The sequence below is a fragment of the Electrophorus electricus genome, chromosome 22 (genome assembly GCF_013358815.1).
Source record: "Electrophorus electricus isolate fEleEle1 chromosome 22, fEleEle1.pri, whole genome shotgun sequence".
NCBI lineage: Eukaryota > Metazoa > Chordata > Actinopteri > Gymnotiformes > Gymnotidae > Electrophorus > Electrophorus electricus.
Window position 1 is genome coordinate 8,369,121 of NC_049556.1, and position 17,233 is coordinate 8,386,353.

General features: G+C 52.6%; 1 protein-coding gene across 9 annotated transcripts in view; it reads right to left on the minus strand.

Moving 5' to 3' along the window:
* The window catches only part of LOC113570381 (utrophin-like), a 112,622-nt gene that overhangs the window by 47,842 nt on the left and 47,547 nt on the right, over positions 1-17,233 (minus strand). For all 9 annotated transcript variants that reach the window (XM_035521347.1, XM_035521344.1, XM_035521345.1 and 6 more), the window contains 2 exons: positions 2,697-2,869; positions 1,991-2,147 (listed from right to left, as the gene is read on the minus strand). In XM_035521347.1, the coding sequence (XP_035377240.1) occupies positions 1,991-2,147; positions 2,697-2,869 (330 nt within the window). The remainder of the gene's footprint in view (positions 1-1,990; positions 2,148-2,696; positions 2,870-17,233) is intronic.

Here is a 17,233-nt window from a genome sequence, read left to right on the forward strand (position 1 = left end):
CCTCCTTAGGCCTGCACGGTAAAGTAAGAGTCCTCCTTAGGCCTGCGCGGTAAAGTAAGAGTCCTCCTTAGGCCTGCGCGGTAAAGTAAGAGTCCTCCTTAGGCCTGCGCGGTAAAGTGAGAGTCCTCCTTAGGCCTGCGCGGTAAAGTGAGAGTCCTCCTTAGGCCTGCGCGGTAAAGTAAGAGTCCTCCTTAGGCCTGCGCGGTAAAGTAAGAGTCCTCCTTAGGCCTGCGCGGTAAAGGGACTCGTTTGCCAAAGCCTCTAGCTTTTCACAGGCTTCTACTGCCAAAATAAAGAGTTTAAATAAAATTTAGAGTCCTGGAAATACCAGCCATTATTAATATCGAACTGAGGGAGGGAACCTTTTAATCTGTCCCATCTATCACATGCCGTATGGCGAGATGCGGCTCCAAATCACTGATCCAAAACAATGTTCAAGGTAGCCCGTTAGCTTAGCATTAGCCTAGCATTAGCAGAGCGGCAGGGGGCTGAGGGTCCTGACACTCAAGTACAACAGAGCTGGAGGACTGATCCCAGACCTGCAGGCTCATGAGATGAACTGTGCTGGGCAACTTGACCAGAACGTATATCAGGGGAGGGAGGGGATTTGTGACCATTGACATGAGGGATTCTACTGGCCTAGCACTGATCGATTGGACTAGATCAGAACTGTTTTTTGGATTCAGCCCTGGATTCAATTTCCATCCCTCCTCCACACCAGGAATTGATTAGGATCCAACTTGCCCACCTCGCACGCCAGCAAGTAATTAACGGCTGACTGATGCGCTTAATTAGGGTGGCACCGAAGGAAGCGTTTTATTGGATGACTGAACGTGTGATTAATAAACCTGATTATACGGATACGGGGGACAGCTCCGCACGCCCTGTCTGTAGTGCGGGGGACGTGCCCCCTCCCCCGAGTGCTGCCGGGGAGCACGCAAGCGTTCGCGAGCGCCTTCAGTTTAGGCCCCATTAGTCTTTCGGTGGAGAAGAGCGAGAATCACGAAGGCTCGTCACAGGCCCCGCCCCTCACTCCAGCTCACGCCGTCTCGCGATAGGCTCAGCAGCTCGAGACGGGCTTAACGAGTAACTATGGGCTCGGGCGCCCAGAACACGCCCTCTCCCCCGCAGGCCTGAACGGCAGCGCTCGGTCGTCTGTCGCCCCCCCATGCTGACATGCCCCGCCCCTCGTCGTCGGCCCCCACCCGCGGGCGGAGACACGTTCCGGCGTGCCCTTCCGGAGCGGCGGGGTTAATCGGGCATGACAGGTTCAAAGGGCGCAGCTTAAAGACAGAGAGAGAGAGAGAGAGAGAGAGAGAGAGAGAGAGAGAGAGAGAGAGAGAGAGAGAAGATCAGAGGGTCCAAATCCAGAAGGTCATTTTTAAACTGGTCTGAAAGAGCGAGAGGGATGTGAAAGAGAGGAAAACAGAAAAAGAAAGTGCTACAGAACAAAAAGACTGAACCCGTCTAAACCCGTCTGGCATTACCATACTCGCGCAGACTGCACATTCATTACTGTTTCAGACCTTTCCCTTCCCATGATGCCCCGGGGCTCTGGTTTGAGTGTTATTTTTATCCCCCTTAAGAGAAGGCATTACACCGCTGCAGCGCCTGCTCTGTTTCTGACTGCCGGGGTCCTGAACGCGACCCAGCGGGCGCTTCAGCTGATGGAGAGTAGAGATCCCACGCTGGCTACGCCTCAGCTGGGAGAGACGCCTCACTACGGTAGAGAGCAGACCCTGACCGGACAGAGCATGGGCCTCGAGACCTATAAGGCGGAGGTGAGTTGAGGAGGGGTGGGGAGGTGAGGAGGAGCGGGTGGATGGTCTGGTGTCACGGACACACGCACCACCCTCCCAGTCCTACAGACTCAGAGGGAATTCCTTCAGGCAAACCTGGGTCTCCCTGAGCAGCTGCAGCATTGCAGACAAGCCTCGTCAATAACAGTGTGTGTGTGTGTGTGTGTGTGTGTGTGTGTGTGTGCGCTGACCAAGCTGTGGTCGTGCTGCTGCAGTAATGTAGGCACGTCTCCTCCTATTGGCATCTGCGTGCTGAGCTCATCATCCTTCAGACAGATCCACCTCCACAGCTCTTCCAACACGGAGAGCAGCCTGCTCCAGCGTTCCGCCCGCACCTCCAAATGAGCCCTACACACACACACACACACACACACACACACACACACACCCCATGCAGGGAATAAATGAATAAATATAATAAACGAGGGGGAACACACACACCACACACACACACACACACACACTGAGTTGGTGGTAATGGAGCTGAACAGGAGTGTGTCAGCAGCTCTGTAATTATACATGTTCACTAATTAATCCCTAATGAGAGCTAAATACAACAACAGCCAAGTCTTCTGTTCAACACACCCATGCGCCCACACCCACCGACACATCCACCTTGACACACCCACCCACACACCCACCCGCCCGCCCACCTGCACACACCTCTCTCATTATTTGACTCCTTGCACAGCTTTCACTGTACTGTTCCAGCTCCGTGCCTCCACCCATCTGTACGTCCTTACGTGCTGCTCTCTCCAACACTCTGAGCCTCCTCTCTCTCCCTCTCTCCCTCTCTCTCTCCCTCCCTCTCTCTCTCTGCAGTATGTTCAAGCTTGTAGATGCATTTGCATGGGGCCGCATGTATGAGGGGGTCGCGCGCGTGCGCGGGCTGCTCACCGTATGTTGGCGGATTTGGCCTTCAGCTCGTTCCAGCGCTGGTTCATGTCATCCAGCCTCTGCTGGAGAAACACGGCCTCCTCTGAGCTGCCTAGAGCCTTCACCATACAGCCCTTAGTGCCGTCCACACTCCTAAACACATCACTGTGGGCGTCGATCTCCGCCTGGATGTCCTACGCGCGCGCGCGAGAGAGAGAGAGAGAGAGAGAGAGAGAGAGAGAAAGAGAGAGAGAGAGAGAGAGACCAGATAGTCTGAATCACAGTGAAGCTACACTTGGCAACTGTAGCACATCCTTGCACACACTCTCACACACACACACCTGCATGTACTAAATTGAAGTGGTAAAGCAATAATTTAAAGATGCAATGAACTCGTTTGTACATTTAGAGCTCAAAGACCCAAACGCACCACAGGAGCATGATCAGGACACACACACACACACACACACACACACACACACACACACACACACACACAGAAGTACACACAGTTAACATGTCTAATACCACAGTGGGAACCCTTGCTATGTAGCGTATTTTCCTGAGGGAGATATAAAGGGTCACTCTCTGACCCTCTATCTCTCTCTCACACACACACACACACACACACACACACACACACACACACACACACACACACACACACACACACAGGGGCCTCACTTATATTTCATGTTTTATTTATTAGCGTGATCTCACGAGAAACAGCTAAATTGCTGTCTTTCAATACACGGCCCCACGGAAAAACGTCTAGCTTCAACCGCAGAAAAACGGATTCACATGCAGATATGCACACAAACACATCTATCAGTGTCAGACTTCACAGCCCAGGAGAAAACGCACACACAAATAAACAAACAAACAAATAAATAGAGTTCAATCATCCAAATCTCTCTCTCTCTCTCTCACAAACACAGTGCATTTCTGCTAATCTACCAACAATAATCTGTTTTAAGACCACTGCCGGTTTATCTTCAACTGGTTTCAGATCCGCGTCACGGGACCAGGTCACTGGGCCCGGCCGGACGGTTCCTCGCAGTCCGCTACCGTCTGAGTGATGAGATGTTTCTATGGTGATAAGCGTGGCTACGGTGTGGCCTGCAATGGGCTTGCTTTTGTAAACAAGATCATTAGTTTGTGTCTGTTCAGCGTGAGAACTCGTGCGAACCGGCTCTGACCGGTCCGCTCCGTCCTGGCCGGTTCAGGCAGGCGTATCCAAGCAGACTCCGGGCGCTTGGTTACGGGGCTGCCAGCTCACGGCTGGGGCGCATGGGGAGACCTGGGGTGAGGATAGGGGACATTCCAAACAGCACGGTGGGCCGAGACAAGCGAGAGCATGGTACTTGCTGTTCCAACAGTAGTGTTGGAGTTAAGAGTGCTGTTTGCTGGGTTGTCTGTCTGCACGTGTGTGTGTGTGTGTGATAGAGGGAGATGCAGGGAGCAGCACTTCTTATCTGTCACAGGTGCATAAAGAACAATTTTAAAGTGACCACTTAAACAAGGAATGCCTGAAACCAGCTTGGAAAAGAAAGCCAGCACACACACACACACACACACACACACACACACCCCATCACACAGCGGCTCCAGGCTGCCTGACCTATTAAATTAGGCGATAAACGATTTTGTCTTTAATAAGTGAAATAATTGCTTCTGGTATGTAATAAGCCCCGTGTGAGCGTTGTGAACATGCTCCAATTTAACAAGTCGAACCTAAAACCTCGCCCACGTGTGAGCGGACAGGAAGAAAAGGAAAACACACACACGCGCTCAAAGACTCAATGCATCACTGTTCATATGAGGACCATGGGCTGGAGTGGACTGAAGAGCTGGAATTGACCCCCTAAACACAACCAAACACCCAAAATAGTTTGACTCAATTCTCACCAAATGTGTGCGTTTGTGTGTGCGTGCACACGTTTGTTTGTGTTTGTGTGCGTGTGTGTGTGTGTGTGTGAGAAAGCTCTCCCTTCCTCTCATGGCAGAGCTAATTACCTCCTCAAACCTCTTGAGTAGCTCCTGAAGATTGAAGTTCAAGCCGATCATCATGACTCTCACTCTCTCTCACTCTCTCTCTCTCTCTCTCTCTCTCTAAGCGAGGGGTGGTGGGAGAAGAGGTGGAGCCCTCCTCTCCCCTACAGGTTGCTATGCAGCGTCATCCAACTGACGTCCGGGGGGGTGGGGCCCGTGTAGGCTGGGGCTCAGTGTGGTCCACTACGCCGCGTGCTCCCTGGCCCACCGTGCAGAACTGCCATGCTCCAGTGCCCGGTGAGAGGGTGGGGCGATGCGCGCCCAGGGCTGTTTCTCCAAATATACTGCCTCCTCTCTCTTCACGAGTCGGGAATGTTCGTCGCAGCCAGTCTGCGTTGTTTTGAGTTATGCTCACAGGCGTTCTCTCTCTCTCTCTCTCTCTCTCTCTCTCACACACACACACACACACAAAATGCAGTGTTTCTTGCCCGCTGCGTTCTAGCACACCTACCCCAGTGAAAGGCCCTCTGTGTGGAGCACAGAGCAGGAGCCTGGGGATGACTTTCACTCGCGCACACTACACACACACAGACACACACGAGGCGAAGGTGCCAGCACGCGAGATGAGGAGGAGGCCATATCCGAGGAAAACGGGCAGTGGAGAGTTGCTCCGAGCGGAGTGTGGTGGGAGGGCCCCAGGATGAGGTGAGTGGGGCGGACGCTCCAGCGTCTACTGCTCCAGCGGTCCGCGGGGCTCAGCCGCCCCGGGTCTCGCACCGTGCTGCTCAACACGTCCTGCCATCACGGAAAACTTTCTCCCGGAATCGTAAACTCGCTAGGCTGCCGTTCCCCCATAATCCATCTCTCCCACGGTCTCCTTCCGTCTCCACTCCACACCGGCCACTAGATCGCGACTAAGCCGTCTCCCCTAGCCCCCCCCCCTCCCTCTCTCTCTCTCTCTCTCTCTCCCCTCTCTCTCTCTCTCTCTCTCCCCCCCTCTCTCTCTCTTCCTCTCTCTCTCTCTCTCTCTCTTCCTCTCTCTCTCTCTCTCTCTCTTCCTCTCTCTCTCTCCCTCTCCTCCAGCTGTTTATTGTTTTAATCAGTCTTTCCCCCTGCTGTCACTCCTGCCCTCCTCTCCAAACTAACCCCACACACCCATTTCCTGAAGGGCCCCACACACACACACACACACACACACACACACAGGGCAGTACAGTATAGGAGGGCCTGATAAGGATTTTCAGTGAATTTCACTTGTTTGCTCCATGCCTGCACCTTTATTAAAATGTGAATAGAACGAGAAAAACCTAGACAGAGAGAGAGAGAGAGAGAGAGAGAGGGGTCTCTTTTCTCTTTTCACACAGATCCAGTGGTGAAGGCAAAAATGAACGGAGTGAGGCCTACAGCGTCACACAGAGCCACACAGCCTGCTGGATTCGAGCAGACACACTTCTCGCACACCATCAACTCTTTAATCCTAATGTGAACACCCACTCACACGGACCGGACCACTGCTCATCACTGTGTGTGTGTGTGTGTGTGTGTGCGTGCGCTACACTGCCACAGGTATGGCTCATTCTTCAGCTGTCAATAGGCCGAACATCATAAGCTATGTGGGCTGTATGTGTATGTGTGTGTGTCTGTGGGTATGTAGATGTAGGTTTGTGTGTGTGTGTGTGTGTGTGTGTGTGTGCGCATTTTTGGTTACAAGGGTAGGGGGGGGCTGAGCTAGTTAGATAGCCAGAGAAGAAAATATATACAATGGCGAATATTCATGAGTCAGCCCTTTGAAGTTCCGTTACCTCATTACAATATTTAAATATTCAATTTCCAGAATAGCATTTGTATTTTAAAAATTGATTGGGGGAGGTGGGGTCCCCTGATGGTTAAGCACAAAGGGGTGTTAAACTGTGGGCCTTATTAAAATCACAACACACACACCCACATGCACAAACACACACAACATGTATGACGGAAGAAAATCGAAACTGACAGAGCAAGAAGAGAAGTGTGTGTGTGGTTGAGGGGGCGTTACTGACTACTGCTGAGCGAGAGAAAGAATTACAGGCAAGGGAAGGTTAACAAAATCTTTGGAAATGATATCAGCATAGTTCTGAATATTTCCGTACAGAACAAGCAGCTCCATGTCTGCTGACCGGGGCCCGCTGTAACGGTGGGACTCGTGGCAGCTCCATCTGTAGCTCTGATAGCACCCGGGTTGAAAGGTGAGCGCCCACAGAGATCCGCCTGGTAGTGCTGAACAGAATTTACAGGACCACTGTGCTTGACTGTGTGTGTGTGTGTGTGTTTTCCAGAAACTATGTGATTAAACACTCCCCACATTTATCTGCTCCTGTCCGATGCTATCAGAGAGCCACACACACACACACACGCACGCACGCACGCACGCACGCGCATACAGCATTAAGAAAAACCAAAAAGCAGTGTGCACTTTGGGAATTTCTTGCCTGCACAAATGTGTGTGTGTGTGTGGGGGGGGGGGGGGGGGGGGGGGGTAGTTTGTGACATATTTCTGCTATCTCCTTGCCTCCAGAGGCCACGCCTCCTCCACCCACTCCCAAGAGGTCCTCCAGAGGCCACACCTCCAACACCGACTCCCAGCAGGTCCTCCAGAAGCCACGCCTCCTCCACCCACTCCCAAGAGGTCCTCCAGAGGCCACACCTCCAACACCGACTCCCAGCAGGTCCTCCAGAGGCCACGCCTCCTCCACCCACTCCCAGCCGTACACACCAGACCGCTCTACACTGGACAACGGGCACTCCGTCATAGCTCAGGGCAGCGGAATGCACTGGAACTGGTCCTGTGCACACACACACACACACACACTCACACTCCGTCTGTCTCCCTGATTACTGCAAGGCTCCACCCGTGGCTGCTTCCAGCAAGGTCACTTCCTCTGAGCAGGGATGGTACCAGAGCGTTACTTCCTGTTCCACAGTCATTGCCTTGGGGGTACAGCTCATGGGGTGGGGAGGTGTACACATGCAAAAATGCTTATCTATGTACTTCAGATCACTTTATGTCCCTTTTGAACTCTGTGTGACAACAGCGAATCTAAAGAGGGAGGGAGACGGAGCCAGACGGCCACAGACTCACCCAGACAACAGGAAACATCCAGACTGCATGTGAGTGGTCAGAAGTGCCTCCACTGTATATGGTTTTAGTGTAGAAGCTACTGTAGGTGAGTGATCTGATTGGTGCAAACAGGCTGAGTGACAGGTCTATGGACCAATGCATGTGTGGGACATCCTTAGCTACGCCTGGGTGGTCAGGCTGGTCAGAGGGAAATAAAGGGCTATTTGAAGGCACTGCAGGAGTAATGAGGACACGCTGGCAGCTTGCAACCACCACACACACACACACACACACACACACACACACGATTGTCAATAGCAGCTTCTACTTGGTAGCAGTATACCGTTGCTTCAGGTCAGCTTCCACTGGTGCTAATTCACCCCGTTACAACACACATGCATACACACATGCGCACACACCTGGACGCACACACTGTACCCATGTATTAAAAGACCTGAACCATGCTCTACACGCACGCACACACTTGCTTTACTATCCGTGTAGGGATTTTGCACTGAATAATGATCACTGTAGCTAATTAACGCTACACTACACCTAGTGGGAGTGTGTGTGTGTGGGAGGGGAGCTCGGTCCTCATCTGTGATGTGTTTTATGAGCGGCTCAGGTGTGCCTGTTTCTTGTTCGCCTGTGGGACTAAAGAAATCTCAAGTGCCTGTTGTGGTCGTAACACGGAACTGTAACACACCGGCCTGCGTGTGTTACGCTCGAGAGAGAGAGTGAGAGAGAGAGTGAGAGAGAGAACTGAACTTTCACAGGTGAAGAGGCTGATGCTGTGGAAGGAGGAGCTGCACAAGAGGTTCCTTCTGTGACTCTGAAATAGCCCAGAAATGAATGTGCATGAGAGAGAAAGACCAGAGAGAGAGACCGAGAGAAAGAGAGTTACCCGTGGAAACAGCAGTCATAGCTGATTCATATGTCACTCAGCTCATTACTGTGGTGAAATGTGTTGGTATTTGTATGCTTGTGGGAGCGTGCGTGCGTGCGTGCGTGCGTGTGTGTGTGTGTGTGTGTGTGTGTATGTGTGCGCGTGCGCGCGTCGGGGGGTATGCATTGCCGATATGACCTAGTAGCAGCTGTGCCCTGTGTTTAATGAGCATATACTCCTCACAGGCAGTTACAGAGAGAGGGGGGCGGAGTTACAGCGTGAAGAGGCGGGGTTACAGAGACGGGGGCAGCACAGAGAGAGATAGAGGGAGTTATAAAGAGAGGAAAACGAAGCAGCTGGAGGAGACGCGTACAAATCTTAATTAAGCTAATTAGAATCAGAAACTAAACACCGAGAGCCTTTAAATGAGAGCAAGTGGAGACGCAATCTTACACACCTAACGGCCAAAAGACAGATGCGCCCAGCGCCCTCACGGCACAGGGGTCAATGGAAGGAGAGGGAGAGAACTAGTGGGAGGAAAAGTTCCATAATCCCATGCTCCTCCTGCGCCGGATTTAAATTCCTATGGCAGGTCAGCTGCTCATCAGCCGAAGAGTGTGTGAGAGACGCCGCTGGCTGATGAGGGTGGGTGGGGTTTAGCAGAGGGGTGGGGCACCAGTATGCCCCACCCCCCGCTAGAGCGCGGCAGCAGAAGAAGGGGAATGATCTGATAACCGCACCATCTTACACCCGGGGGGGCGATGAACAACTCCAGCCCTTTTATCACGCCCTCTCTGAACAGCTTAGGTATCTCTCTCCATCTCCTTATCTTACACTATTTCTCTCTCTCTCTCTCTCTCTCTCTCTCTCTCTCTCTCTCTCTCTCTCTCTCTCATCCATTAGCAACAAGGAAAATGACATAAAAGCATTGAGCAGCTTTTACTTCTAAATTGGTATAACATTAATCTCTCTCTTTCACTCTCACACACACACACACACAAATGCGCCTGATCTCTGTGAGTGGCCCGTCACTCTGCCAGTGATGGAGTGGGATGAGGCAGAGCGGCTCTTCAAATTGCTGACTAACTCCTGGGTTTTCTGAGCTCAGCTGGGCTGCGTCACGGCCGCGGTTTCCCCTCCGACCCGGCGGTCCACGGAGTCGCTTGGCAGCTGCTAGCTGGCGGGCTCACGTGGGCCCATCCAGACGGAGCACCGGGAGAGACCTGCCGACATGCAGCTGAACGCAGCCCGTTCTCGGTTTACGGGAATAAACAAATAAATAAAAATGCACACAGCAGCTTGAGGTCCGTCATTAGGGTCCCGGCTACGGCTCCACACACACACACACACACACACACACACACACACACACACACACACACACACACAGGTCAGATGGGCGCAGGGTGCTCGTTACCGTCCGCTGAGTTACAAGGAGCTGCCTGGTCTCTTGTGCCTCTGTGGAGCCCTTCATGTGTGAGCAGCAGGATGAGGAAGGTTGCCAGATTGATGCGGACTCCTCCTTTTTTGTGTGTGTGTTTTTCGGGGGAAGGCCGAGGAGTGGGGGGGGGGGGGGTATTGGAGTTAGCGATGAAGAACGGGGAGGAGCAGGCCCGTTTCACTGAACCCCCCCCCCCCCCCCACAGGACCATACACTGGAGGCAACACAGTGATGAAGAAAAGTGGGCCTGGGGCATATTCTCTGTCCAGCCAGGTCACACTCCCATCCAACACGGCGGCTTGAGCCACACACCGCGCTCTGCAGAGACAAGTGTACACTAGAGCAGAGTGCACGCTCACTGCAGTGATCACTCACAGCTCAGACCACACAGACACAGGGGAATCGCAAAAAGGGATGCGCGCCCGCCCGCCCGCCCGCACACGGCCTGCGAATGTGACGGCGGATTCCTTCAAAACGTTTTACGCTCATGACAGTGAGAGCAATAATGGAACAGACATGCGTGCGTAGTGTGTGTGTTGCTAAATGATGCATGACTTCTGTAGAGGACTTCAATTATGTAAGCAAGGTACATGTGTGTGTGTGTGTGTGTGTGTGTGTGTGTCTGTGCGCGTGTGTGTGCTCACGTACACATAAGTAAAATGTGTATATTGGTTTAAAGGTCAGTGGATCAATAAAGAACGTGTCAGATGAACATAAGACTTGATCTCAAAATCACCCAAGCATAACGGCGTGTTTGTCTGTCTGTGTGCGTGTGGGTCAGAGCGCGAGAGCGTGTGTGAAATTGCTTCGGCAGGTTTAGACGCACGCAGGCAGACGTGTTCGATAGTCGTGAACAAAGGCCCGGCAGGGAGATGTGAGTGGACGAGGGCACGGCGCTGGGCTGGGCTTTAGGACCCCTCAGCCTGGACAAAGCCAAGGAGCCTTTCAGCACTCGCGTCCGTTTCTACAGAATTTGCCATTAGGGTGCTGAAATAAATCATTAAAGGTACTCTTAGTTGATCGATGGGCACTGCTAACGGAGACGTAAAATCCTCACGACAACTGAACTTAAATTACGAAGCCCACTCCTTAATCCAGGGTCCGAGATCTCAAACTAGGGTCTGACGTCCTTAACGTAGGGTCCGACTCAAGAGAAGTGCCGGGTCATTGTTTATTACCTACTTACAAGTCTGTGTAGGTTTGACCTGATTTCGCCAAACAGATTTGATGATGTGCTTTACTGATTGGGGACTGGGGGTGAGAGTTGGCAGGAGTGGGGGTAACTTGGCTGCTGCTTAGAAAGCTGCTAGCCTAATTAGCTTCACCCGCGCCCAGTGCTGGACCTCAGTGGGCTAGCCTCGGCTCAGACCCGACGCTCGTGCGGCACAGCATCAGGCCGCGATGAGGTCATCAGGCTGCGTGTGCGTCATCGCGCCACTGTGACATCACAGCCTGTGAGGGAAGGGCCGGGTTCTTAAAGAGGAAGCGCAAATGTGTCGTGGGTACAAGAGGAATTCTCCAGCTCATGATGAATTAGTCTGGTACAGTCACACGCGCGCACACACACACGAGGCGTGGCCTCGTGGCGCTCATGCCCAGCTCAAACGTGCCGGTGGAAGCGCTCCTAGAGGCCGTTTGTCAAATTAAAGACGCCCCGCGTTTTTATGGCCCTTCTTGGCCAGCAGCGAAAAGCGACCGATGTACTAAAATATCCGTTTTGGCCGGCGCGCCTGGCTCAGGTCCAGCGGATCGGGCCAGGGTCTGGTCCGCTTGTGCGGCAGCTGTAGAACCTTCCGGAGCCTGGCGAGTCGTTCCGCTAATGAAGCAGTCGGAATTTCGATTATTATGATACAAACTGTGATACAAACGATCCCTTCTGCCTTCCGGAGGTGGTGGACATCCTTCCCTGATGTGGCAGTCGGACAGACCGCAGTTATCCAGTCATGCCCTGCCTAATCATTCCCAGCTCGGCAGCAGCAGATTGCCCCCGGAGTGCCTGCCGGCGGAAAGCTGCGGTGTGAAGAAGTGGGAGGTCAGCGCCCGGCTGGCGAACATCCGGAACCGCTGTCCTGGGGATCAGGCTCGGCCGAATCCTGCTCGTCCCGGCGGAGTAGGGTGGGTGATCCCTGCTCCAGCACGGTTACTGTTACCGTGGCAGCAGGACAGCGGGCACAGGGGGCAGTGCTCATGCTTGCTTCTGTAGCCATTAGATCTCAAAGAATATCTAAACAAAACAGCTGGATTATTGGACTCTCTCTCTCTCTCTCTCTCTCTCTCTCTCTCCCTCTTTCTCCCTCTTTCTCTACATCTCACCCGTTAGGTGTGTGGTGGACTGACATTAGCTGGAGGGCTTGAAGGCGGAGTGTCTCCTTTCACTTCTGTGTGTGTGTGTGTGTGTGTGTGTGTGTGTGTGTGTGTGTGTGTGAGAGAGGGGGAGAGAGAGAGAGCATACAACCCGTTTCATGTTGGCGTGGGTGTCCGGCATTGCCTGACAACACCCCCCCCACACACACACACTCACTCCTCGGAGCGGCTGTGTTTTCAACCCTGCTACGGTGCTGCAACTTTTATGAACCGTCACAGACCATAACGAACCCGGAGACAGACGTGCTGACTCAGTAGAAGCGGGCCCTACCGCACACGCATTAGCAGCACCCACCGTGACCCGCACTGTCCTGTAGAGCAGGACCCCAACGGGACGCATCCCCCGTTGGACACGGCGAGCCACGTCTGGGCCGAGTGGGAGGGGCCGTCCGGGTGCGAGCCGAGGAAGGGGCGGGGCTGTCCTGGGAGAGGGAGTGGCTGTGGCGCAAGGGATCTCGCAGCTAAAGGGCCAGGCCGAACGTGAGCGCGCGCGCACAAAGCCCTGAGTCTGCTGCTGCAACCACCGCAAAAGTTTCCTAACGAGACAAAAGAGTTCCAACTGTTCAGAGAGAGAGAGAGAGAGAGAGAGAGAGAGAGAGAGAGAGAGAGAGAGAGAGAAGGAGAGAGAGAGAGAAGGAGAGTTAAGGCTCCAGGAAGTAAAAGGAGGCAGGGTGAAGATGCGGGCCGCTCCGTGTGCGCCTGCTGTAGGTGAAGCGGGCCGCCGTGGCAACAGACGACGGCAGCGGCACCACGGCGGCGCTGGGCTCATTAGCCTCCCGTGGTCGTGTCGCGCGCTCACGTTCACGGCTCCCTTGACAGGCTCCTGGCGTGCGGCAAATCACTACGGCAACACCTGCAGCATGAGGCGTGACGCGCCTGCCTGAGGCGTCCGGGCCCAGGCGGTCGAGGCAGCCGCCGGAAGGTGATCGTGACTCACTTTCCCGTGGTGACCTTTCCACGGGGCATGTTTGGTAAACGCTTTAGAAACACATTTAAAGTGTGTGGCGAGTTAGAGACTGAGGTGTGAATTATGGTGAATACGCTCTGTGTGTGTGTGTGTGTGTGTGTGTGTGTGTGTGTGTGTGTGTGTGTGTATAAAAGGACAAATCTTTATCTTGGCACACAGTGTCAGTCAGACAAACTCTAGACACCCCCACCCCACACCCTTCATTTTGTAAGTGGAGCACACACATTCAAGACTTCACCAGTGAACATGCATCTGTGCAACCTGGAATCATCTGCACAAAGCTGGCGACCTGAGTCTGACGTAACAAACCCCCCCACACACACACACACACACCACGCATGTACAGTGGAAGAGAGAAGTAATTACTTTTTAATTAACACTAAGCTTTTAAGCCCTCTGATTTATGAAGCCTTGCAGGTGTGTGTGTGTATGTATGTGTGTCTGTGTGTGTGTGTATGTGTGTGTGTGTATGTATGTGTCTGTGTGTGTGTGCTTCCTCATTAGCAACGTGCTGCTTATCTTTTTAAACGAGAAGGTTAAGAGCAACAGCAGCTACACAGTCATCATCATCATCATCATCACCACCATCGGTCTTCCGTAGGCGGGGCACCGAGGAAGCTTTTGAAAGCGCGTACCGCTGCTCAGCAGTAACGGAGGTGAACTCCACTCACCACGCGTCTGCCACGCAAGACCGGGGTCCCGCAGCCAGGACAGACATGTCCTGACTCTGGGCGGATCCCAGCGGCGTGCTGACGCGGCCGAGTCCGAGCGAAACCGGGCCGAAATCCGCCCCTCATTCCCATGAAGCATATGCAGTGTCGGACTCCCGCGTGTAATGTGTGTGTGTGTGTGTGTGTGTGTGTGTGTGTGTGTGTGTGTGTGTGTGTGTGTGTGTGATCTCTGAGTCACACGTGAGAGCCCCGTATGTAAAATAAAATTCGTGCACAGCAACATTTCTCTCGCACACACACTCAGACAAATACCTGAGGAAAAAATAAATAACTACCCACAGGTGTATGTTTTTTATGTACAAATAAACCCGACCATAAGTTACCGGTACAGCCCAGTGGGTCTGTTTTGCACATTAATCAAATTGTACCTGCGATTCTGCTTAAAACCAAAAAACTCTCTCCACATGTGTCCACCAATCAGAATGGCTTCTTACCAATGACAGAGACAGAGGGAGAGAGAGGGGGAGAGAGAGAGAGAGAGAGCACGCGAGGGGGTGCAGAAATAGAAATGAGGGAGAGTGGGTGGTCCCAGAGCTGACATTGGGGTCAGTGGAAGGGGTCTCAGACACCCCCTCTGCCTGCAGCCTGGCCGAGCTCCGGGCAAATCAAACTACAACCAAACACATGCCGGCCCTCTCAAAGCAAAATGGTACACCTGGGATAAAGAGTGTGTGTGTGTGTGGGCCAGGCACAGGATGAATGCTGGGATACACAGCGCCATCGTGATGAAACAGACGAGTGTGATGATGAAATGGTTTCATCTCTCTCCCCAGTCTTTGTTCTGTTCCTACGGCGCAGGAAGACGTCGCCCAGCAGAGCGAGGGAGAAAGAGAGAGAGAGAGAAATGGAGGGAGTAAAGGATGCATGCCTTGTTGTTAAACAAGCGTGTGTGTGTGTCCGTCCAGCGCAGTGTCTAGGTTTACAGTGCACCAGAGGTCATGACATGCCTGGTCCTCGTCTGGGAGACTCACAGAGGACAAATGGCACATGACACTGCTGATCAATAGACAACTGTCAAAAGCCATGTGAGACAAGATCTCTCTCTCTGTCACACACACACACACACACACACACACACACACACACACACAAACTACACAGACTTATGGTCATGCATGCCAACGGCACACAGACAAAAATGCACACACACACACACACACACACACACCCCTTGAGCTCAGTTATGATTTCCTGTGATTTCCTCTTGCTCTCTTTACTGTGCCTCACCCACACACACACACACACACACACACACACACACACAAATGAGGTACTATCATCTCAGACACACAGTAATAGATATGAGCATGAATGTGCATTGTGAGCGAGACAGAGAGGAAAAAGTGAGAGAGAGAGAGTGAGAATTACAGCGGACTGATGCGTGTCCCCACCTGAGGCCGCATGCTGGCACAGAATGCCAATGTAGTGTTAGCTTAAACCCTCCAGAGCTAAAAGGACAGGCAGGGCACATCCCCCCGCGCGGTGCCCAGGCTAGAGTCACCCTGCCTGGGGCAGTCGGGGGGTGAGGCTTGGCACCCATACAGGGAAGCAGAAGGTGTGTGTCTTAGGCCTGGCAGTTCTGATAACCCTGTTGTTATGACAGTCAGTCATTAACTCAGGCTAGTGCACCCCCCCCCCCCCCACTCTACACACACACACAGCCCTCCGAATGAGTTCAAAAATTATTACACATGCAAGTGCGAAATTAGAGCAGCAACCAACACACTTAATGAGGATTTGGGCTGGCCCACTTAAAACTGATATCCTTCAACAGCTTTACAACTGCAATTTTTCCTTGCATACAAATACAATACACACACACACAAGTATAAATTTATCCAGGGTTCATAGAGAAGCCAATTGATAATACTTCATACAGCGAGAGCCATTCCCAGCTAGGGGGGTGTGGGGGAAATAATACTATATGACAAATAACCAACAAAAAACCCAAAAGATCCATTTTCATATATAAACACTCAAACTCAAAAATTCACACACTACCTCGCAGTGTTTGAGCTCAGTTATGATATCTCTGCACTCCAAGTAGGAAAAACACACACACACACACACAAAAGGACTATCAACTCAGACACCCAACTATGGATATTAGTACAAGAACACATTTAATTACACAGTGAGAGAGGAGGTGTGTTTATCAGACAAATACACGCACACACACACACACACACACACACACACACACACACACACACACACCTGGGCCATCAGCCCCCTCCTGAAGCAATGTTACGAGATGAGCAGACCCAGGGGAGCTCCAACAAGCACCGAATGACGCGCCTCCTCCCAGGGGAGACTAATGGAGCACAGAGTGATTGATGTCACCCCAGGGGTACAGAGGCAGCAGGTCCGCTCAGGGCCACTTAAACGATCGCCGCATGTGTCCAGTGTGCTCCAGGACTGCTTAACCAAGTGTGGGGTAACCGATGGGCCCTAGGGGAGAGCAATCCTGCCCAGAATGCTCAAATCCACCGGGGCAGGCTGAATTGGGTTTAATGTTCCTGATTAAGACGTCGTTTTACCTCAGGCACAACTAAACGAATGACGAACACGCTGTTGCTCACAGAGGCTGTTAAACGAGCACCGAGCAGAGGATGCCACGAGAATAACGTGTGCGATTAGGCATGTCTGATGTGAAGACACTTGCCTAGTCTTTCGCTCTGTTTTTTGTTTTACTGCTCTTCCACCGCCACGCTGTCTCTTTCTCGCTCTTTTTGTGAAACGCGTTCGCCCGCAGTAGCTCGGAGGCCTGGACTCAATAATTTCACAAGGACACAGCACCTGAAGGGTCAGCCTGTCTCTCGCTCTCTCTCTCTCACGCACGCACGCACCCTCTCCTGAAAGGTAAGGGTAGAGCAGGGCGTGAGATCAGAGTCAACGGCATACGCGCAGATAAAGAGCTTTTGAGTGAACCTCCATGAAGGAAAGCAGAAGCAATACTGCTAATGGTCTGTCCAGGATCCCTTCACACACATTATCTCTGTGGTGCGTGCGTGTGTGCTAATCTCCCGAGGCTTTGAGCCAGCATCAAGAGGTCACAACCGCTGTTCCGCTCATCTCTC